This window comes from Eptesicus fuscus, chromosome 9, assembly GCF_027574615.1.
Source record: "Eptesicus fuscus isolate TK198812 chromosome 9, DD_ASM_mEF_20220401, whole genome shotgun sequence".
In the NCBI taxonomy this organism is placed as follows: Eukaryota; Metazoa; Chordata; class Mammalia; order Chiroptera; family Vespertilionidae; genus Eptesicus; species Eptesicus fuscus.
The window spans coordinates 60,126,779-60,152,213 of NC_072481.1; the positions used below are offsets into that span (position 1 = coordinate 60,126,779).

Here is a 25,435-nt window from a genome sequence, read left to right on the forward strand (position 1 = left end):
TAGGCTGAAATTACAGCTATACCCATAAACACCTCAGCCTCTCTGTTCTGCTCCTTCCTTCTAATGACTGGATTAAAGTGTTTTTCTCATGTGATTGTATGTCCTCTGGCCTCCTGACACACAAAATTGGCCAATTTAGAAGCCGGATGGTCATCAAAAGGCATTGTCCCTGAAGTGCTATTCTTACATGCCATACCTTAGCCAATAATTGGTGCAAGGACCAGGTCCTTCTCTAAAAGGTTCGAATAGCCACTTTCAAAGTGATGAGGATCAGCCAATACCTGATGTTGATTTTAAATGTTTTGCTTGGTCAGACCAAGGAGGAGAAACAGAATTTAGACTCCCCATCTTCTCTCTGTGTGTGTGTGTTTCTCTCTCTCTCTCTTGTGTTTTTTTCTCTTTCCATTTTTCTTACACATTTTCTGTCTGTTTTCCACAAATATATGAGGCAAATAATAAATTTTCAGTAACCTGAAAGTTGGATTAAGTTCAAGAGAAGCCCAGAATATTAGAGTGGTTACAATACATGCTATAAATCTTTGCTTTCTGTCCTGCTCTCCTCGGCTTCTATTTCCTTCGCTTCCTCCCAGTCCTATTACTTCTCCTCTCATCTCCGGCCAGGCGTCCCCCTCTGCAAGGAGGAATGTAACAGATTGCTTGAGTGAAACATTTGCCATTCTCCAGGTCTTGTCTCATCATTCTCTTGCAGCCTTTTCCCAATGCTCCTGACAATGTGGAAGAGCTCCCTAGCCAATCACTTCCTGGCATTCTGTTGGTTCCGTGGTGGGATCCGAGGAAGCCCATCAGCCTCTGCCAGGCAGATAACCATCATTGCTTCTAATGTGTGCTTTGGCATTTCTCATCACTGCACGCATCTGTTGGGGAGATAAAAGGAGAGATTTACAAATATGTAATCAGCAGATGTATGAAGGCTGTTGCAGCAAAGTAGACTAAGAAGGCAGCCTATCCCATACTTGGGGGGAATGGGTAAGAGTCGATAAATATGCTGGCTTTTGTCTGACTAGGTCATTACTAACACCTGGAGGCTGTCTCAGTCCTTGGAGAAAAACCATGAAGAATATTTGGTAACGAACACATTTGGTTCACAGAGGGGGTTATTTTGAGCCAGATTGGAAAACATTTTAAAATGGGATATTGCCTGCATAAAAGAGGCAGATATTTCAGCTTTGCTGCATAACAGGAGTTCTCTAGTGGATCCTTCTACATAATGGAGCCGTATGGTAGGTCTATGGAATATCACACTCTGATGTCAGAAAAGCATACATATCCTTCGCCAAATGTTCGTATGTGCATTAGAGCAAATGCAGAATTATATAATCACTTTCTCCTGGGCCCTTGTGTATTCGCTCTAGAGCCCCAGTTCTATTGGAAACTCACTTAAAATCAGTGGGGTTTCCGAATAGTAATGGAGAGTTTTTATAACTCTAGTTCTTTAAATATTGTTTGAAGTCTATCTCTTGTTAATCTTTAGCATCCTTCTCCCCACAATTTCCTACGTGGAAAATTTGGAAACTTTTAGAATAAATGTTAAACTAATTTCATAGTTGAGGCTTTTCTTTTACCTTATCTAAAATAAAAATGACAGATAGTATCAGTCTTCCTTCATAAGACACATTTTATTGATGAATTAATATGTACTAGAAGCTAGCACATGTGTTAGAAGCTATATTTTTGAAGAAAGGGAAAAGGGACAGATCATAATCCTCTAGGGAAGGAAACAAGAAATTGATGACCTAGCCCTAGTTTGTCAACAAGAAAAACTTAATATAGTGATTTCTCAGCATGGACTCAGATTTCTAGAAAACGGTGCATAACAAAGAATCTCTGTGGGTCACTGTAAGTCATCAGGATATTGGGAAGTTGCATTAGGATGTCACTGTCCGACAGAGAAGAATTGGCTGCCCTGGTAAGAGATTAAACATTTAATACGTTAGGGTATTATATTATTCTAGGCCTCTCTCTATTCCTTTCCACTTTCTCATATTGTCTATTTAGTTTATCTTTTCTACTCTGTCTTCGGTGAAAAATCTTGCGCTTTAAAATCATTTTAATGAAAAATTTTATCCTTTTTCTTTGTAAATGAAATATTTTGATAGGCTAAATTTTGTTAAATATAAAGCTTTCCTTTCTTTATGTTGGAATTAGAGGAAACCATTAACCTGGGTGCTGAATACTGTGTTCATAATAAAGTAAAATGACAGTGACTTTTGGTTAGAATTAAATGAATAGAGACACCAAAGAGTAGCACAGAATAATGTTGGTACCAGCATCAGACATGCAGGTTTCTTTGGTTTAACATTACCTAAGCTCTTTTAGGACACAGTTACATGTCTTTAATGTTTGCAAATCTTCTTTCATCTCCAGAGTCAGATGAAAAAGAAATTATATCTGTTTTTCTTCATTGTCTAAAAGCTATATGCATAATCTATATGATAAACATGTGGCTAGCAACTGGCACATAAATAATTCAGTAATGTTGAACAGGGGATACATTACAGAACACCGTTCCGCAAATCCCACCTTGCTTTTCCCCCTTTCCACTTGCTGTACTCAATTTGAAATCTATAGGACTTCTCAAGGTCTATTCTAACTCCAGATATACAAAACAAAGCAAAATGAAACAAAACTCACGACCTCATTTTTGAAGTACTATATTCCCCCTTTAAAAGGCAAATTTGTCCCCACTTCTAATTGCATGATTTTGAAATTTAGATAAAGCTGAATTTGGAATGGATTTCTGTCTCACTTACATCCTATAAATAGAATTTCTATGAGTTATATTATTTTAAGGGTTCATAAAAAATACACCAGCTATTGTACCAACTTAATGTTCCAAAGGAAACCTTTGCCCTTGAGATTCTTCTAATATGCTGCTTTTGGATTCAATGAAAGAGTTTCTGTTCATAACTTTTGCTGTCTTGTGGAATTTTCTTTGTGGTCTGTGTTATGGCATTTTGAGGATAAAAATCAATATTGTAATATCAATTTCTGTTGATCACCATCAGCCTTCTGTCCCTCCCCCTAACACATTCTCATCCTCACACACAACCTTCTCCTCCTATGGCAGTAGTATATGATAATATGTTTCTTCATAGCTCAAGCATAATGTTGCAGAAGAAAGAGGGAAAAATGCCATTTCAGAACAACTATTCATTTGCAGCCAAACTTTTCTTCAGTTCCTGATGCAAAGAATGCAAATTGTAACTATTCTATTTTCCCATCAGGCAATAGCTAATCACATTAGTGTTTTATGTGATAGATATGCCTATTCTGTCTGACAGGAATGACCTTTCAATTCTTAATTTGGACATATATTTTGAACAGTGAAAAGAAAATATGAAAATATTCAGAAGTTTATAACATTGTAATATATATGCATACAGCTTTTTCTCTGTATTGGTGAGCAGATACTAACAATAACACTCAGAGAACTTTATTATCCAATTTTGTGTGCATTCAATAGGATTATGAGCTTTTGATCATACAAATGCAAAAGAGATTTGGCAGGAACAAGAAGCAACATAGTTGTAGAAGCACAATTTCCATTCTATTAATCTGAGATAGAACTACTCTTTTTCCCCCCAAAATTGCTACACAGCTTGAATGATATGTTCAGCTTTCTCTGTTTATTCCTTGCACCACTAACCTCAGAATGCTGGTGGTTTACATAAATTCTCAATCCTATGAAATCTGGGGGGCTGAAAAATCTTTGGATACTATCCACACAATGAATGAGAAGGAGCCAATGAATTTTTTAGTTTTCTTTGTGGGTGGTCTCTGTTAGTCTTGGTTAGTGACCTGTATAAGTTAGAAGCAATGAAGGAGACTCTAGAGACTTATTTAAGATAAGTAATTTTAATAGCTCATAAATTTACTAGAAATCTCTCTAATGTGACTTTAAAATCCTCTTTCCATATGAGAAACTCTCAAAATGAGGCGTTTCAATTACTTTAGCAACTAACCCACTTGAAAGGATTTATCCAATTTTTAATTCTATTCCACTTTAGTGCAGTGGATGGCAAGGCTCCAGGGTAGTAGCCATTACAAAAAGGTGAAGAGGGTCCAGAACTCTTCCACAGAGGCCATTCTCCTAGCTCTCCCATTGCCTCTTTCAAACTATGCGCCTTTACACAAAATGCCCTGAACCTCATGACATCTGGACGAGCTTTCGATATTACCATCCACTATGTTCCAGTCACCACATCTCCTTGTTGAGGAACTTGGCCTCATCGCACAGTCCTCTTCTCTATCACTACTCCTGCCACCAGCAGGGACAACTTTGTGAATAAGGCACCTGATAAGTAACTTCAATGTTATTTTTTAAACTTTTCCCCTTTTATCATCCCTCTCCCATGGTTATAACTGGTCTTTGTCAGTACCCAGGACTCTTCTACCTTATAATCCCATCCCCTGACAACAACACAGCAATCTATGAGCCCCCCAGTTCCTTCTGTTTCTTATACCACCAAAAATTTCTCTTCTATACCATTAATATCCAGTTCTTGGAGCATCTGTCATTATCTCACTAGCCTCAATCAAATTTTCAAGCAGCATATGAAATATTGGATAAATATGCTTTTCTCTGCCACATCAGGTCATTGTCTACTAAGATGATGCAATGACATGGGACTCAGCAACTTCTAAATTTCATGCTTGATCATAGGTTCCTTTATAAAGACTATGTCATATTTTAGGAAACTAAAACTTAGGGGATCTTTGAATAAAGCTATATGATTTCTCAGTGTGGAAGTGTAAATGGAACAGAGTAAAGGACATAGTTTTAATGTATGTAGTTGCTCAACAAATATTTTTTGGTTGATTCATTTAATAGAGTCATAAAAATATAGGGAAGCCCAGCTGATGTGGCTCAGTGGTTGAGCACCAACCTATGAACCAGGAGGTCAGGTCACATGTCCAGATTGTAAGCTCGATCCCCAGTATGGGATGTGCAGGAGGCGGCAGGTCAGTGATTCTCTCTCATCATTGATGTTTCTCTCTCTCTCCCTCTCCTTTCCTCTCTGAAATAATAAAAACATATTTTAAAAAGATGCTGATGCCTGGGCCCCACACTCAGAGGATGTGATCCACAAGGCTGGAGAGTAGCCTGGATATTAGCCTTAAAAATACACACAGGGAAAAGAAAATTTAAAGAAAAACAAAGTGGTTTTTAATGTGGAGTGCCAAATATCCTAGGGAAGTAAAAGAAGATAAAGACCAAGAAGAAATGTTTGGTATTTCCAGCTCTCTCAGTGGTAATCCTTGAGAAAGTAGGCTCGAGAGAATGAAGAGGCCTGAAATCAGTCCTAAGACACAAGAGAATCACAATAGGGAGAAATGGTGGTGAGTGGATGGAGAACTGGAAGCACAGGAGGTATAAGAGAAGACTTGCCTTAAATTAGTCTTGTAGTTTGTACTAGTTGATGCAGACAAGTGAAATCCCAGTGGGACTAAAAAAAGTGACTTTTTCAAGCCGACCCTGCAGAGTGTTGAGCTCAGAGCAGCCTTCATTTATGTAGCCTCTCGGCTTGCCAGCTGGCTTCTGATTGCTCAGGAAGCAGATGAAAGATTGTGTGGACTCACAGCCACTCCTAAGAGAGTCAGACCAGAGTACCTCTTCAGCTCCCAGCCTATTGGACGCAAGGGTCAGTGGCCCTAACCTACCTTCAAGGGTGTCTAGAAATTTTCGGTCAGCATGTGCAATATTGGGTAAATATGCTTTTCTCTGCCACATCAGTGAAGTAGGTCATATTGTTTGCTGAGATCTTAAAACTAAAGCATACAGGTTGGACTTTACAACTTGTCTTGGACTGTTTTAGTTTGAACTGGTGATCGGGAATGAGAAAGTTTCTCCAAGTTAGGTGCTGACACTACCATCTCTCTCCACGCTATAATAATGCCTTTCTCCCTTTGACAAATTACTAGTAAGACTAGACATGGTCATTTTGGAAAACTTTGAGCCACAAAATGTATGGTAAAATTTGGCAGCTTCACAGATGTATGATTTGGCTTGGGATTGCCAGTGTGCTGACCTGCGCAGAGAGAGGCTATAGAATTCCATCACAGATGAGAAAGACAGAAAATAATAAATGGATCAGCAATACTGGCTCCCTGAGGAGATTCTGGGATCAAAACCTCTGGGATTGAAGCCTTATACTTTCTTTATTACCTTTTGCAGGTTTGCCAAGCCTGTGTCCATTTTGTATCAATGTCAGCCTTCACTCAGCTAACCTGAGGGACAGAGCAAGAGCGGGTAGGGGAGGGCATGGCTGTGTCCCTCCTACTTCCTGTGAGTCAGCCAGCGGTCACTGGCACTGTTTTTTTTCAGTTTGGAGATGAAGCTCAGCATCCTTATTTCTTTTCTTTACAATATGTACCACAGTTGCTGTTCCTCTCTCCCCAGGTCTCAGAACACCATCAACCATCCAGAACAAAGCCCTGGAAGTTGCAATAAAAAGGTTTTAAAACCTCAGAAAGGAAAGCCCGAGGAAGTACCAGCACAGTCAAGGCAAATTAGTATCACCCAGTGACAAAAGAAGGCTCTCGCTTCCATAAAAGACTCTACGCAGAAGCCTGCCTCCTGAGGCATCCCAGATTTCCTGGGGCTCTGTGGACTCGTGTGTTAGGCCCCATTTTAAGAGAAATGATCTGATATAATATGATGATCCATGGGCAAGCAGTCAGTAGAGAAAATGATGATAAGCTCTTGGAAAACAAAACACCAACTCCTCTAGGCGAAAAAGAAGAAAATGTGGATGGTGGTCATCTATAAATAACCTTATTGTTCATGAAAGATATTTCTCTCTCTCTCTCTCTCTCTCTCTCTCTCTCTCTCTCTCTCTCTCTCTCTCTCTCCTCTCACCCTCCACTACTAACTACTATCCTGCCTTCCTTGACTTTGGAATCCTTTTAATGATTCTTATATAGAAGTCCAATATATAAACCAACAGTGTTGGGTGGTAGCAGGGGGCAGGGTGGTTTGTGGATGGAGCCACGTGATGCTGCTGGCCTGGGCCCTCCCTGCCCTCCTTCCTGCACCTAGCCTACCTCAAGCCCTTGCTAAGGCAGTGCTGGAGAACTCTAGGATTTCAGAGAACACAATGAGACCATCACTGATCCAAAAGAATTAAAAGGCTGCAATATGCATTTTAAATTGTGTACTCAAAAAAAAGGAAACTACGAGTTTTTATTTACAATTCTAGATTTCTTTCTGTCCATGTTAAAAAATTTCCCATCTATTCCAAATCCCTGATTTCTAGGTTTTGGTGTAACCTTACCTCTCCCTACATTTCTACTGTCTTCCAGCTCCATTCTGCCCCTTATTTTTTTCTGTGTCAAGATCTCATCCATATGCTTTCTCTGCCTGCAGTCTTGCCATTTGTGTTTATTTGGGTAACTCCTACCTGTCTCAGCTCAGTCATTGGTTTAGAAAATTTCATCAAAACCTGAAATATAGTGTACTCTCAAAATGTACTTCCCCTTTAGAACTCTTTGTCATGATTTCAGTTATGTAATTAGTATGATTATCTGCTTAATATTCAGCCCCCTCCCCTCCATCAGACTCTAAGCTCCATGCAGGCAAGTTTATATATCACTTTGTAACTGGCAACTAACAAAAGAGTCGAGGAATGATGGGAGTTAAATAAGTATTTATGGAATGAGTAAATATCATAACCAGATGAGGCTTCCCATTGGCTTCTCTTTAAAGTCAAATAAAAAGGTTGCATTTCTAATATGCTAGTATATGTTTTCAGTTTAAATCGCATGAACATTGGATTGACAGTCCAACAATCAGATTTTGGGGGTGGGCATAAATAATGGCTCTATATATTTAGATGGTGTTTTTATTAAAGTGCTTTTCCCTTGTATGGTAGCATTCGAGCTTCACATTAACCCTGTGAGGAATGTAAGTCAGTTATTATTATCTTGTGCATGAGAAAATGAATAAATCGGCTGAGAAGCTGTATCTTGCTTTAGCTTCTAAAGCTAATTAGTGACAGAACTGGAACAAGAACTAGCCCAGTGGTAATTGTTTTAAAAATCACCTATGTAAGGGTATCCTAAGTTGGAGCCTAGTCTATGAGCAGTTCAGGAAAACAAACACATAATACATTCAAACTGAAGTTACTATCATTGATTCATGTTTTCACTGTAGGTTCTGGCTTATCAAACTAAGTGAAAAAAATGCCTACTTCTCCAGAAGGTTTCTGGATATGTAGCTGAATTTTCATTTATATGCATCTTTATGTATCCAGAAGTATATTATCCTCACATTACAAATCCAAATGTGACTATGTACCAGTAAAACTGGCTTTATGCTAAAGCATGTGACCATATCAATTGGGAAATCTTATTTTTTTAAAATATATTTTTATTGATTTCAGAGAGGAAGGGAGAGGGAGAGAGAGATAGAAACATCAATGATGAGAAAAATTAATTGATTGGCTGCCTCCTGTACGCTACACACTGGGGATCGAGCCTGCAACCTGGGCATGTGCCCTGACCAGGAATCTAACTGTGACCTCCTAGTTCATAGGTCCATCCTCAACATCTGAGTCATTCAGGCCAGACTGAGACATCTTATTAAACAGCAGCCTCCCAAATACTTGGGCAGAAATAAGTTGAGGTGCCTCCTATGAAACTGCTCTGGTAAATGCAAGTTCAGTAGCCAAAAGTGAACTTTAAAAAGTGAAAAAATATTCAGAGGAAGACTTGTTAAAGGAATTAGTAATGGGATATGGGAACATGTTATCTTCAATTTGTGGGCATGAATCCAGACTCAATTATTAGTAACCCCAAATCTGTTGCATTTGGGAATTTTAGAAGCTCTGGAGGAATAATTTAGGATGGAATGTCTCTGTTTAATGAACTGACATTTTTATTTTTAAAAACAACATTTTCCATGTGTGTGTGTTTACTTTTCTGATTCCTTTTACTTATTGTTGAACAGGTACTTCTCATGACTTACTCTTCTGACATTGTTTCATGCTAAAGATACATCACGATACATTGAAACTCCACTTTAGGACTATTTGCCTCTGAAAATATTTTCATAATTAAAGCAAATCCTTTCTGAATCCCACTCAAGAGATTTTGATTTTTTGAGACAGTAATTACTTATTGTTCCATATAGTCTTATTTCAACAAGGTTCCAAGTCTTGGGACTCCAAAGACAGTGTCACAAGAAAGTAAAATTGAGTTCTCATAATGTCTGGAAAAACTGTAGCTGACACATCAAGATATAGATCATTTTGAGCTCCCTCATGCCACCAGATCATTCCCCCAAATATTTACTGTTTGGAAGATAAATGGTGCATTTGGCCAAAGGAAAGGTCAGAAAAAGAATCAGGAGAAAAAAAAGGCAAGGCCAAGAAAAGAGTCTTTGGCATTGGCCTTGCCCTTGCCATCTTCAACACACCATCTCTGTTTTAGTTGGAGGGCCTAGAGAGGTCCCTACAATATTGATAGCTCTGGACCAAGTACAGAAGGAAATGAGTCAAAATTGTGTGATGTAATACATTAGAGAAGTAATGTGTTTTTTCCAGGCCTAGCTGATTCTGAAAAATTACCGTTGTAATTGGTGGTTTTATAGATAATGTCAAAGAATAGACAAAGGTCCCAGAGGCTCAACTTTATCGATCCCTAGAAACATCTCGATTAAGTTTAAGGCATGCACATGGAATTTGGAGGCATTTGTAATGCTTTAAATGCCACTCCCTCTGTTGCACCTGTTCACTGGTGAAATAGAGGACTTCACTTAGAAAAACAAGCACCTTCCACGAGCACTCAATTTAGTTGTTTGAAAAAGTAATTGGAGAAAAACAAAGAGATTCTTGTTCAGTCTGAAATTCAGAAGAAACTCTTGCCAACTTTATGAATGATGGGAGTTCTACTTTCCATGTCGAAATTGCTGGCCCTATTGCTGATATCCATAAATTAAGCAGCTGTTTTTTTTTTCTTTTTGCAATTAAGCACACAGTACTCACAATGCACAATAGGTCCCTTAGAAGTGTGTCTAATCTGTCTACTCCCATTTAAAAAAACACTGGATACAGGATTATAAACAAAGAGTCAGTTACAGCACATCTGTACGAAGCTGGAGAGCGGAGTTCCAGGAGGATTTACATTGGGAAAATCCCCAAAGCAATAAAAAGAGACAAGCACAAACGTGTCCACGTTCCAAATAGTGAGGCAAAGCCTGCTCCCAAGCCAGCATGCTGATTCAAAGGATTGGAAAGCTTGTGTGTAATAAAACATAGTTCAAATAGCTATGTTCATAATACCAGGGGTTGCTTATAATGATTGTTTCAATGAGGAGGAGGAACTGCATAAAATCATTTTCTAATGCAATCTGCTAATTTAAAACTTCCACATTCTTGCTATAATGGTGTCATGATTTGAAGACCATATCAACCAGCTCTAGTGGAGTCTCAGAAATGACCTTTAACCAAAGCTGTGAGACTCTGGCTTCTTTATTTATGATAATGATAGACCTTAATCACCATATTGTTCCTTTAAATGTTAGGGTAGCAAGCACCATCAATATCTTTGTTCAGGTCTAACTGCTCATTTAGAAAAGAAGTTTACTGCAGTCAGAGTCGTCCAGGCTGGGAGTGACAGCTCTCTCTGGTTCACCTTCACCTCAGCGTGACAGAACACGCAGCAACCTGGAGCATGCATTGGTGGATGAGGCTGGGCTGTGTTTAGAAGCAACACCTGTGTTTATCTGTGCTTACAGGTGCCAGGTACCCCTTTGTCAAAAATAGCAAAGCTTCCACCAATATATTAGCCATTTCTGAAGAGGGCTTATGGTATGTTTTGTTTTCCAAAGAGTCCTTTTTTTTTCTCTAGCTTTCTAAATTTAGTTAGATTAGAAAAGAATTAGATTAGAAACATTCAGAATCAATCATTCTAGGGCTGAGTCTCTAAACCTAAGTGATAGAAGTAACAATTTAAAAATGATAGTCCTCTTAATTATTACAGAAAGGGATTCCGTTCTTCTTTATCCTGGTTTTCTTTCTTTGGCCCCCCACCCCCGCCCCTAAGGAATCACATACTTGTTTTTGGAGGCATAACAGCTCTAACCCATCATGAGCAGACACATTGAAATGCCTCACTATTGTGGTTACAGTACAGGATTTACTTTGGACCTTGAGCTCATTAGGGAAATATTTGACATCTCAACTCCAATTATTTAGTAGTCACCAGGCTGCAAAGGCCACACATAACTGCCTGCAATGGGTTATAATTGGAGAGGATCAGAGGAATGATAGCAGAGAACTGCATTGCTCTTGGTCTCCAAAGACAACAATACCTCAGGTCATGGTTCCTTTCCAAAGTATACTGAAAGGCTGGAAAACAATAGGAGCCCTTTCAGATTCCCCAGATCGGAAATATTATAAAATCAGCGCAGCAGCGTCTTATAGACCATCTTTGTCTATTCTTTCTTTAAAAAACAACAACTTTGTGCATAAAGCATTCTTATTTCCCCCTGAAATATTCGGTTATTGAGTAGCTATCTGGCTCTTCCTCTCCTTTGTTCTCTATCTCTTCCTTGTCCACAATCCAGTCTTGGTTCTGAGTCTGCCAAAGAGTCTCATTGCCAAGGGCAGATATGTTCCCAAGAATTTTGTTTATGAAAAGAAACCATTCTTTCACTTAAAATATTTCTTTACAATTAGTTTTTTTCTTCCAGTGTTCTGTGGCTGAACTATTATTATTAATGTATCAGCTTTCTTTATCTTCCCGAAGGCTTTATTTTATCAATACCTTCTTTACTTTCATGGAGGAATTCTTAGGGTTTCCATGGGTTTTGTGAAGCGGATAATGCTGATTTGCAAATGATTATAAATGCAGATTCTAAAAAAATTTTAAAAAGCTTGTTCATGCTATATGATTCCAATTGTATGACATTCTGGAAAAAGCAACACCATGGGGACAACGAAAAGCTCAGTGGTTGCCAGGGGTAAAGGAGGAAGAGGAGAGATGAATAGCCAGAGCATAGAAGATTTTTAGGGCAGTAAAAATACTCTGTCTGATATTGTAATGATGGATATATGTCAATGTACATTTGTCCAAACCCATTAAATGTGCATCAACAAGAGGGAACCCGTAAGTAAACAGTGGACTTTGGGCGATTACGATGTCAGTTCATCTTTGGTAAAAAATATACCAGTCTGGTCAATGATGCTGACCATGGGGGGAGACTACATGTGTAGAGGCAGGGGATATAGAGGAATCTCTGTACTCTACTTTCCATTTTATTGTAACCTAAAACTGCTCTAAAAATTATCTGTAAAAGAAAACTTATTTACTACTAACCTTTTGTTGTATTTCTTCCTATCTTTCTATATTTTTTCTCCCAACACACATGCATTTTCTTTTCCTTATAAAGTTATAGTTTAAGAAATTTCCTTTTTATAAAAGAAAGCATAATAAACTCATGTAACTACCACTCCACTTCAACAGTTATCCCTCATTTCACAAGTCTTTTCTCATCTCATTTCTAACCTTGTATTACAATGGAGTAGCTGTAACTCTATTTACATAGCTCTCCCCTTATTGTTGGATATTAGATTATAGTTTTCAAATATTAGGACAAATTTGGTGATAAGTCAATTTTTACGTGTTTTGTCCCTCATATACAGGTTTATTTCTTTGGGTTCAAAGGCTGTTTTCATACATTTGACACGTATTATAGCTAAACTAATTTCCAAAATCCTTGATCAATTTATACCTTCAACCATAATTTTATTTTGCATAATTTAAAAGTTGCAGGTTAAATATGTTTTTGGGGGGTGTTACATGATTTTTCTTTTATTAAAAATACCCTAAACAATTTTGAACAGTTTTTATTCTAGTTGTGCTTCCTCATTTTGTGACCTGTCCTTACCCTTTACTTTTTGAGTTTTCAGTATTTTTCAAGGTTTTAATATGCGATCTCTAGATAATAAGGATATTAACTATTTGAGAGAAGTAATTCTTAAGGGCCAAAACTCTACACATTTTTAAAGTGAAAAGCTAATGTTAAGACATTTTAAATTTGTAGACATTTGACTTGTTACTGGTTGAACAGACCTGGTGAACACTGTGGATGATTTAATGGCCTCAGCAATGTTGTTAGAGGGAATAGCCCAGGATCATTGCTAAACCTGTTATTTTTTAACACTAGAATGCAGAGATATGTGACTATCTGGACAAACATAGAGAAAACTATGGAACTATTGGAAAAGTTAATCCCCCCAAACATGCAATTGTTATTAAAACACATTTCAAAATAATGCATATCCCAAATAACTATCCTCTAGTTTTTCATACTCTATTTAAGTATAGGGTAGACAAAGAGGAGTATTCAGAGGAGATCCTGTGATAGGTGGTTTGTGATTCCAGGAGCTGTTTCAGTATAAGCTCTGCTATTATGTCTGGCACCAGCCTGGGACCTGCCTTTGATATTTAGGTGACTGTTTACTCACAAATATGCAATTATTGTTTATAAATGAAAAATGCACCCTTAGCTGCCACTTCCACTACATTTACCCCCTGACAGAAAAAAAGTAACAGAGAATAGAACTTGAAAGAAGAAAAGGTGACAGAAAATGTTCTCTGAAGAGCCATGTATAGATGGCATCATGAGAAACAGCCCCGACAATCTGCAAAGTCTAGGGTCATTATGGGGAGGCGGGGCTCTGCTGAGGATGAGCTGTTCTATATGCTATAGGATGTGGAAATATGTGTATGATTACATTGCTGTGTGCATTAATACATTCAATAGCCAATCCCATCATCCTGAGACAAACCAGGCAGAATAAATTCAGATGGATATTTTAGAAATAACGAACTTATGAACTCTTTTAACCTTTCCCTTTTCCATCTTCTAGTATTGAACTTACCTGTTTTTGTTCTGGGTGATCTAGTTCTTCAAGGACCTGCTAGGTGATTACAATTAGTTAAACAGTATTGCAGAATATTAGTGGTTTATAATGATTTACTGTGATTCACCCCCAACCTCACCCAATAACATAGTAGTTTTAATGAAAGTCTTTGATGCCTCAACTCAAGAACATGACTTAGAGTGGAAATTTAAAGACTGGTGAAATGCTGATGATGAGTGTAGTGATGATGGCAGTGTGGCCAGAAATTTGACAGAGGGTTTATTTCAGTCTTTCAGGTTTGTTTGTTTGTGTTTTTTTTTACAATGGAAACTGCCTACTTTTATCTATTTAGCAATGATTTATTTAATATGTACATATTTATATTTGAACTTTATCAGAATTACATATATATATTTAAATTATGTAGGACTTATGCTAAAAATGTCTGTACAAAAATTTGATTTCAACTTACTTTTACTTCAGTACATATAATTTTAAAAGGATACTGTTGTTAATTCACGTTAACATAGAAAAATATTTATTCTCACTTCAATTGTAAGGCTGGTTCTCTATATCATGGAAAAGTAGATTTTTATTGAAGTGGGGGAAGAATTGGTTATTCTACCAATACCTAACAGTATAAGCAGTTTACTTATCTGCAAAAAAGAAAAAGGATTAATAGTACCTATCATAGAAGATTGTTTTGAGAATTAATCAAGATAGTATGTTATTAAACTACGTAAATTTTAATAGGCAGCTGCTGACATAAATGATGGTAGAACTGCAATATGAGAATTGCAATTTAAAAAAGAAAAAGAATTTGGAAATTCTGACACATTGAGTTCTTTTCACTATTTGTTTGCCAGAAATAGTTTATTAAAGGTAATAAAAAACTATACAGCTAGATTTGTTAAATATACTTGGTTGATGACCACTAAAAGATATATTTACTTAGTTCAACAGAATGAAGGCATAGTTTTTTAGAGTGTTGAATTTCTTTTAATGTGTTCATTGGATTACTGTGAGTTTCTTCTAGTATCTGCCTGTCAGAAGAACAGACTTGTTAACAGATTCCAGGGGCAGCTGTGAAGACGAAAGCTGTCAATAACTTGCCATTAAGTTCTAAGCTTCAGTCTAGCATGGAGAATGTGTTAGTCTCTGTGATGGATGATCCCTCCCAAATGCTGCATTTAAAATGGCTTTCTGTTGTGAATAGTTAATCTTACTGAGGTCAAACGGAGACTTAACACAAAGTTATACTTTTTATACTATTATCGAAGGAGGTATTTGTATAAAACAGTCTTTGTTCATTTTGCAGAAAAATTAAAAAATCTGTTAACATGATTTTACATGAGGGCTCTCCACCAGATGAGTGAATCCATTTTGAGAACAGAATTATTCCATTACAAACCCTTGAAATAATGCCCAAATAAGAGAAATTGAATATTCCACTTTACTTGATCATCGTAGGTGAGGGTCTTCCTTAATTGTTTTGGTTAATTGTTTGGTATTAAAATAACCTCTGCAAAGGTTTTGACCTTTCAGGTAGATGAATTTGCATTGGTGGGTTATTCCTCTCAGAGGACTGTAGAGATTTTCTGTCACGGCTCTTGGTTTAATGAGGGTGAAGCCTTTCAGATGCTAGAGAGTTGCTGTGGTCTGATTCTCTTCACCAGGACCTTTGTCATTTGAGTAGAATGAGTTCATCTCACAGGTCCTTTAGAACTTAATTGGTAGAAGGGCTGGGTGAAGCTTGATAGTGAATGTCCTTCATAGGTAATTCTTAAGAACCATCTAGAAGTCAGCTATTTCTCTAAAGCATGCAGTGAGACTAAGGATGTTCTAGATAACATTTGCTTACAGTCATTGGATGGAAAGATAGGACTTACTAGAGATGATCCCACAACTCTTGAGGTTTAATAATGGGTAGAAAAAATATAATGGTTAAAAACTGGGGGTTTGGACTCAACAGATTGTGGTGCAAATCTTGCTTCTATCTCTCAGTCACTAAATGGCCTTTGGCAAATGGTTTACTCTTCTCCATCTCTGTTTTCATGTCTGCAGAATAGAAATAATAATTACTACCTCTGAGTGTCTTTAGATTTAAATAACTTCACATAGCTAAAGTATCTTATGGAATCCTAGGCTATAATGGCATGCAATAAACTGAAGTTTCTCTATGTATTTATTTCCCTCAGTAAACTTTTCCCCTCATTTAATAACACTCTTCCCTTTCTCCACTATTATGGACTGTAAGAAAGAGTGCTCTTCAGGTTATAATAGAGACTATTTCTCAGATTTTTCTCCCACAGAGAACAAAGAATTTTACAAAAGGACCTCTATTCTTGGGCCATCATTATCTTCAGTGTCTGACTGACGTGGAGCAAATGCATGGCCACATTTGAATGCCCCTCTATTTTCTGCAGCAGCAGTCAAGGTCAGAATGATACTATTGGCCATCAAAAAAAGTGTAATGTGTTGGATCTTGAAAGGCTTTAACTAGAAATTCTTCCCCCTCTCATATGCACCATCCTAAAGGCCAGTCTCAAAGCTTTTTAGTTTCTCTTCACACTTTTATTTTTGGTCCCATACACTGTTAGTGTGCCTTGCCTTGAACTATTTGAGGTTCATTGTTTACTTTCTTCTTTGGAGTATATTTCTAGCAGCTTATTCTTAGTGGCCTTTTGTTCAACTTCTCAGAGTCCTTCAGACTTTTAAGACAATGGAAAATTAAAAAGTTAATGCATTATTATTTGTGGCTTGCTGTAATTCCATCTTAGTTTATGAGATGGCTTAGCCCAGAAATGCCAAAGCTTTCAAACTTCTGACTCTGATCCTGCCACAACACTTCAAATGTCTCTCAGACTGTACAAAGACTCCTGAATAAGCCAGCAGAATGATTTTCCTACTGTTACAGAGTCTGAAACACAAAGTTTTAACCCCTGAAAAGTTGTCCAGGGGATTCATAGGCAGATGGTAATTGTTGAACTTTCCCGGCATGATGATGCCATTTGACTACTGATGGCTGCTCCTAGTTCACTTGCATACCCCCTCATATTTTTTATCTTAGTAAACTTTAACTTCTTTATCTTCCTTAAAAAGGAATAAATGTTCTTTTTAAAATATTTATCTCCAGCTACGTGTGACACTGAAGAATAACCAATTAAAAAAAATTTTTTAAACCATGATTACTTTCCCACCAGGATATATGTAGTAGCCAAACCATCTGTGTTAAAGAGACATCTACTTTTCCAACTTGCCAGGCACGATGGCTCCCGCAAAGAAGGGTGGCGAGAAGAAGAAGGGCCGCTCCGCCATCAACGAGGTGGTGACCAGGGAGCTCACCATCAATATCCACAAGCGCACCCACAGCGTGGGTTTCAAGAGGCGTGCCCCTCGGGCACTCAAGGAGACCCGGAAATTTGCCATGAAGGAGATGGGGACTCCAGACGTGCGCATTGACACCAGACTCAACAAAGCTGTCTGGGCCAAAGGCATAAGGAATGTCCCATATCATATCCGGGTACGTTTGTCCAGAAAATGTAAAGAGGATGAAGATTCACTAAACAAGCTCTGTACATTGGTCACCTATGTGCCTGTCACCACTTTCAAAAATCTACAGACCATTAATGTGGACAAGAACTAATGCTGATGGTTGAATAAAGTTATACAACTGCAAGAGAGAGAGAGAGGGAGAGAGAGAGAGAGAGAGAGAGAGAGAGAGAGAGAGAGAGAGAGAGAGAGAGAGAGAGAGATCTCAACTCAGTACAGTATGATAGGACTCTAGGTACAGGCGTACCTTGGAGATATTATTGGTTTGATTCCAGACCATGGCAGTAAGGTAAGTTGTAATCTTTTTGCTGGTGGAGGGTCTCCCCTTAAATTTGTAAACAATGCACCATCTGTGAAGTGTGATAAAGCAAAGCATGATAAAAAGAGAGGCAGTCAGAGCAGAAACACTATAGCTCAACCCTAAATTATTCATTTATTAAAAATTATTTAAAAGTTAAATTAATGCCTTTAACCATGCTACATCTTGACTCAGTTTCTTGGATGGTAAATACTTATTACTGATCAATTACATCTTAGTCTCAATTTTTAAAACTTGTGCTCAAAATTCTATTGATGGATGTTATAGATTGATGTTATAGATTGACAGTAGGAACAATGAAACCCAGAGTGCTCACTTGCTACAATGGTCTTGGCAAGGCAGGAACTATGTGCGTGGCCGTACCCTGAAGCACACCTTTTGCATGTGAGATGAATATTTTGATTTTATTGTTTGGACTGTCAGGCTGAAACTTTAATCATGAGTACCAGGAAGAGTTTCAGAGGTACTTTGTAAAATCCTTAGTAACTGTACATAAAGTACATCTCTGGGTTCAATGCAGTGCATTTTACTAAAGAATCTACATCCACAGCATTAAATATTTCACAACAAAAGCAGTGCAGATTATGAATAAATCAATTTTATGTCATAACATTTTACATTACAAAAACTTACTCCAACCTGGAATACTGTAGCAGGCTTGTATTGTAGGGCTTTCAATTCTAATGGAAGATGGTTCAAATATTATAAATAATTAATTTCATGTACTACAAAATAGCTTAAGATTTTTTTCATGTTAAAAACAAACAAAGAGAAAAATGTTAGAAGAGAATTTGTTGTGAATGTGGCAGAGGTTGAGAGATTGGAATTAAAACAAACTGTCCTAACTGTAACTTATCTATTTGTGATGTGTGCAAAGTATAAAAAGTTGGCAGAAATGGAACCATTTTAAAATGGACTCAAGGCAGCCATTCCAAAGGAATTGTATTACACGTCTTACGCCTTGAACCTGGCTAAAAAAAAACAACCTTTGAGCTGGGCCAAACCAACATTGTCTTATAAGCAACTATTTGTAAAGCTAACAGGCAAGCAGATGTCCTGATCACAAGGACTGGTAGTTAAGGACATTTTTAAAAAAATCATTAACCAGCCATGTATCACTAAAGAATAAGTTAGCTTTTTCACACCAAAAAATATATTTTTTCTCTTATTCATGTAATAATTTCCCTTCTTTTTCTCATAAAAACCCCTTTGAGTTTCTGCCTGAGTCTATGCCTCTAAATTGCAATTTTTTAAAAATCTCAAATAAACACTTGCCTCTCACTTTGACTTTTTATTTTTAGGTTAAAGGCAACTGTGACAAATTTCTTGGTCTCCTCTAGAACTGGCTGCTTTCCTTCTACTTGATTTCCAATTCTAGACTAAAATGTTCTAATGAAGCTTCTTTTTATATTATACTAGAGGTCCGGTGCACAAAATTCGTGTACAGAAAGGGGGGTCCCTTCAGCCCAGCCTACACCCTCTCCAATCCAGGACATCCCTCTCACAATCTGGGACCACTGGCTCCTAACTGCTCACCTGCCTGCCTGCCTGATCACCCCTAATTCCCCCCTCCTCCCCCGCCAGTCTGATCACCCTAACTGCCTCTGCCTGCTGGCCTGATCACCCCTAACTGCCCCCCATTCTGGCCTGGTCTCCCCAACTGCCCCCCTTGCTGGCCTGGTCACCCCACACAGCCTGCTGTTCTGTCGTTTGGTCGTCCCTCACTAACCCCCCTGCCAGCCTGGTTGCCCCACGCAGCCTGCTGTTCAGTCGTTTGGTCATCCCTCACTAACCCTCCTGCCTTCCTTGTCGCCCCATGCAGCCTGTATTCAGTCATCTGTCTGGTTGTTTTGGTCATGATGGCCCCTGGCTTTTTATATATTAGGATCACCACTATCTTATTTGTAAAGGAGTTTCTAAAAGACTATAAGTTACAAACATTGATATTAAAATATTATTTTTTTTTCACCTAAATCCTAGTTTTATTTAACTCCATGTCTAGATCTTTCTTTTTAAAAAAAGTTAATTAATTAAAAATTAATTTTATTGAAGTAGTATTGTTTAATAACATTATTAAATTTCATGTGCACGGCATTATAAATTTATATCTGTATATTCTATTGAGTATTCACCACTCAAAGTAAAATTTCCTTCCATTGTCATATATTTGACTCCCTTTACCCAATTCATCCACTCACTACCCTTTTTCCCCTCTGGTGACCACCATTCTGTTGTCTATATCTATGAATTTGTTACTTTTTTGTTTTATATTCCACATTTGAGTGAAATCATACAATTTTTGTCTCTTTCCATCTGACTAATTTCACTTCACATAATACCCTCAAGACCCATCCATGTTGTCACAAATGGCAATATTTTATCTTTTTTATGGCTGAGTAATATTCATTATATATATGTGTATATATGCATATATATACATATATATGTGTATATACACACACATATATATATATGTGTATATATATACATATATATACAGTCTCACATCTTTCATTCATCTGTTGATGGACACTTAGGTTGTTTCCATGTCTTGGCTATTGTAAATAATGCTGCATAGGGCATATATATCTATGAATTAATTTTTAATGTTTTCAGATAAAAACCCAGAAAGGGAACATTTGGATCATATGACAATTCTAGTCTCAATTTTTAAAGGAAACTCTATACTGTTTTTCATAGTGGTAGCACCAATATATATTCTCACCAATAGTGTACAAGGGTTCTCTTTTCTCCTCATTCTTTCTAACATTTGTTTATTGTCCTTTTGATGGTAGCCATACTAACATGTGTGAGGCAATATCTTGTTGTGGTTTTGATTTACATGATGTTGCACACCTTTCTATATGTCTGTTGGCCATTTATATGTATTCCTTGGAGAAAGGTCTATTCAGATCCTCTGTCCATTTTTTTTACATTGAATTTGTTGTTGTTATTGAGTTTTAAAAGTGTTTTTAATAGTAACCCTTTATTGAAAGTATTACCTGGATCTGTCTTGATAAGGAAATCTAAGTGGTAATTTTACTTAAATCTTATACAATTAAATACTGTTGTAGGGAGAGTGAGTGGCCCAGAAACCAAGACTCTTAACAAACTAGAGACCTTGTACACGGATTCGTGCACTGGTGGGGTCCCTCGGCCTGGCCTGTGGGGATCCGGCCGAAACCAACTCTCTGACATCACCAAGGGGTCCTGGATTGCGAGAGGGTACAGGACAGGCTGAGGGACCCCACCAGTGCATGATCAGGGCTGGAGAGTGATGACGTGATGTCTCCAGGGTGTGTCCAGCTGTCTCACCCAATCCAGATTGACCAGACCCCAGCAGCAAGCTAACCTACAGGTAGGAGTGTCTGCCCCCTGGTGGTCAGTGTGCGTCATAGCGACTGGTCGAACAGTTGACAGCATATTAGGCTTTTATTATATAGGATACTTTAACAAATAAAACTTAGCTTGTTTTGGTTGTTTGGGAGAGCAAAGAAAGGGAACAGTGATGCTTGAGAACTGATCACTAAATGATTGTCTTGTGCAATCTCCTAAAAAGGAAAACAACTGGGTGCTACAAATAGTTGTTTACAAAAGATTATTACTTAAAAAAGAGATTATTATTTGACCTATTATTTTTTCTTCAATGGTTATACATTGCAATCTGCCTTATAAATAAAATAAAACACTTGAAGATACGTGTAGGATAGAAAGCAGTGCTCTCAGCTTCTATACCAGTTTATTTGAGATTTTGTCCTTAACCTTCACATAGGTTGTTAAAGATCTGTGACAGGTCAGTAAATTAATTGACTGAGTTTAAATGTGTAAAGCTCTACCTCCTCTTGAAAACAATGAAACTGTAGAAGACAATAGAACTTGCAGCGGTAGCAATGTAATGGCTTACTAAAGTGAATTAGTGGCCTGTACCAGATTTCATCTAGCTCTTTAACATATGTTTATCTACCCAGCTATCTCTTTATCTATATAATGTGTATGTTTATGCACAATACATAAATGTTATGCAAAATGTATATAGAAGCAGATGCTTTACAAAGATTAAATGTTATTTTTTATATGTCTCCAAAGTCTGTGTCTCATATTAATACAATGGATTGTCAGGTTTTTCCATTGTTCCACTTCAAAGCATGCAATTATATTGCCTTAATTGGAAGCACTGATGTGTTTTCACCAAGGATGTTTATTTGTATTCTGACTACTGAGATATAAATATGGGACCATTTGCTATTTTTAGTTTTCTACTAATGTGGATAAAAAAAAACACTTTTTATCTTTATAAACAGACACATTGAGTTTATTGTAAGTTCAAAACTCTGTATTTGTGTTGGGATCATACAAAAAATCTTACTAGCTATTGTACTGAAATGAATCTTTATTCAAGGGTCATGATAATACACAGCAGAAAGTATAACAGATAAATCCATGGACTGGCTGACTTATGTATTACTATACATCTGACTAGCATGGATTCTATCCAAAAAGCTTTGTGTGCATTTGACCAGAAGATTCTTAAATATTTTGTCATCTCTGATCAGTTTGGTTGGCATGGATTTAAAATAAGTTTTTCATAGTTATATGTTGCTAGTGAAAATACAGTTTCCTCCAAAATTTTTTGAGGATATAATCTCCAGGGATTTTAGTGGAACATTTTCATTTTGTCAAGTGATATCAGTATTAATGTATACTAATGCTCAATGAATAGGTATTATATACTTTTTTTGTTTGTTAAACCTCACCTAAGGATATTTTTTTCCTCATTGCTTTTCAGAGAAAGAGTGGAAGGAAGGTACAGAGGGGAAAAGAGAGTGACAGAGAGAAACATCGATATGAGAGAGACACATTGATTGGTTGCCTCCTACATGCTCCCTGACATGAGGGAGCTGGGGAGAGAACCCTCAATCTAGTGTATGCCCCTTCACCAGGAATCAAAGCCTTGACCCTTCCTTCCATGCCCAGGCCAATGCTCTAACCATTGAGTGCACCAGCCAGAACTATGTATTTTTCTTTAACCCTGTGTATGACAGCAGGGCTCTGTTTACCAACACTGCATGGATTCTGCCTTTTTCCATATCTGTGGCCTCAGTGAGATGAATTAATCAGTTAAGTTAAAATTGTCTTTGCCATAGACTCTAGCAATGCCATTTTTGTCACTGACTGTGTTCCAGGTACCAGTTCAAGCACTTCACATTTATAAACTAACTTAATTTTCATAGCACACATGATGTACATTTTATTAGCTTCCTCATTTTATAGTTGAGGTAACCAAGGCAAAGGGAAATTAAAAGATTGTGCTCTCTCATAACATTGAGGCTACTGTTCTTTAATTAACAAAAATACCACCACAAATAATTATTATATATTTAGCATTTATTAAGAGGCCATCATAGCTCCAACAGTTCCTTTACTTGTTCACAATGTCTTTTTTTCAAAGCTATGAAAAGATTCAATACCCCTCAGTGCTTTATCTACTAGTAAATCAAAATGCAGCCAAAAGAGCTTTTTTTTAAAAAAAAAAAAACACAACTTAGGCAATAGTGAAGTGACAATAATTTGTTCATTCATTTATCAATACTGTATTGTGCATCTGCTATGCACCAAGCACTTTCCTGGACATGAGGGATACAAAGAATACAAAGACCCTAAGGGAGATTATATTATACTAGGGGCCCAGTGCATGAATTCGCGCACCTTGAAAGGAACTGTGGGCTACAATGCTGCAGTGGGCACAAGGGTGAGTTTCGGCCCATCCTCTGCGCCCCACCTGGCCCCTCCCGCTGTGGGCCCCTGGTCCCCTGTTTGCCAGCAGCCCCACTCCCACTGCCATCGCTCACACCCACTGACTGCACAGAGCAATTGGGGCCAACACCAGCAGTGGGTGCGAGCAGGGCCAGCACCATCAATGGGGGCAATTGGGGCAGCAGCTGCCCCTCGCACCCCCTGATGGCACCAAGTGATCAGCACCAGTGCTGGGCGTGAGCAGTGACTCTGGTGCTGGCTGCAGATGTGAGTGGGGCTGTCGCCAGCATTGGGTGCGAGAGACAGCTGCCAGCCCCTATCGCCCCTCAGGAGCAGGAGGAGGTGGAGAAGCCCTGAGGGGCAATTGGGCCGGCAGCTGCCACTCGCACCCACTGACAGTGCCAAGTTATTGGGGCCAGCACCAGGCACTAACAGTGGGTGCAAGCGGGGCCAGTGCCCGCAGCAGGTGCAAGCACTGGGCAGGACTACAGCACGCGGGAGCAAAGAATTTTTAGTAACCACCAGAGGCTTGCCATGATGATAGTGACTGGCGCCCTGCCTTGGTCTGGTGCCCCTGCTCACTCTGCCGTATTCCGTACTCTGATGCCTGCTGCCCACACCCACCATGTTCCACACACGCCCCCTGGTGGTCAGCGCACATCATAGCAACCAGTTGTTCAGTTGTTTGGTTGTTCTGCAGTTCAGTCTATTTGTATATTAGCCTTTTATTATATAGGATGACACAACCAAATAAGCAAAGTCATTATAGATTGTGGTGTATCTTCAGAAACAGAGTAGATGCTGGAATATAAAATACATAGAAAGTTTTTTTTTTTAGATAGAGATAGTCAGAAAAACTTCTCTGAGGAAATAACTTCAAGTGAGATCTAAGGAGAAAGATAAGTCCTAGGAAGAGAGCCAGGAAGAAGGTATCAGCAAGAATCTGGTGAAAACAAGAGCCCAGAATGTTCCAATTTAGGGAAAGCCAGTGTGGCTTGAGCATGGTAGTGAGCCTGGGCTCTATACATCAAGAGGGCAAAGAAGCCAGATTTTGCCATGTTCACAGGGGCAGTTTGACTTGCCATTCTGTCAACTGCCCTGATGGAGTCCATCGGCACAACACAAACTCAATGGTGTTAACTTTGTTCTTGGTGGAGTGCATTCCATGGCAGTGACAGGAAGTAATATTTACTGAACAGGTATTATATGTTAGTCCCAGTAATAGGTATTTTACATATTTGTTTTCTCATTTGATATTTACAGTCCTGTTATTAAAATGCATCTCTATTTCCCTAGGTAAATAGACAAACAGAAAGGCTTCAGAGTAGTTAAGTAACCGACCCACGGTCACATGGCCATGCATGGGTAATGGAGCCTAGACCTGACTCCAAAGCTTTGAAGTGTTTCTTACTATGTCCAGCTAGTTCCTTCTGACAGTGACAAGTCAGCATGTGGAGGATGAAATTGAGTGATCCCACATAAAAATGTCCAATACAGAGCAGCCAGGAAGTTCTAGAAGGATGTGGTGACTGCCTAACAAAAATTTGTTGGAAGCTGGGGAGGCATGGCCTGTATTAGGCATTTGTGGAAAGCAGAGACTGAGACATTGAAAACAGGAGTCAGAGCTTCTTTGTACCAGAGTGGAGGCTTGGAGAGGACAATCATTTGTCTTATTTCCCTAGTGCATATGTCTCTGGACAGTGTTTATTAGCAACCATGGGAAGGAGTGGCAGGTAGAAAAGGGTTATTATCAGTCCAGTTCCCATCAGACTAGTCTAAGCCTCATCCTTAATTTACAGTTTCCACTTCTTACCCAGCAAAGCTATAATAGACATGAGCATAACCCAAGGCTCAGAGAATGTTTTTATTTATTTATTTATTTATTTATTTAATTTTAATTTCTTTATTGATTAAGGTGTCA

At 38.2% G+C, this 25,435-nt stretch overlaps 1 protein-coding gene across 1 annotated transcript; it reads left to right on the forward strand.

Moving 5' to 3' along the window:
* The first annotated feature begins 17,144 nt into the window (after positions 1-17,144).
* LOC103284153 (60S ribosomal protein L31-like) lies at positions 17,145-17,535 on the forward strand. Its single transcript, XM_054721074.1, has one exon. The coding sequence runs from the start codon at positions 17,158-17,160 to the stop codon at positions 17,533-17,535; it is 378 nt and encodes a 125-aa protein (XP_054577049.1). The 5' UTR covers positions 17,145-17,157.
* Positions 17,536-25,435: the final 7,900 nt, after the last annotated feature.

What these genes read in the sequence shown, in the direction of transcription:
- LOC103284153 (XM_054721074.1), top strand. Translation starts at nt 17,158, where the DNA reads ATGGCTCCCGCAAAGAAGGGTGGCGAGAAGAAGAAGGGCCGCTCCGCC.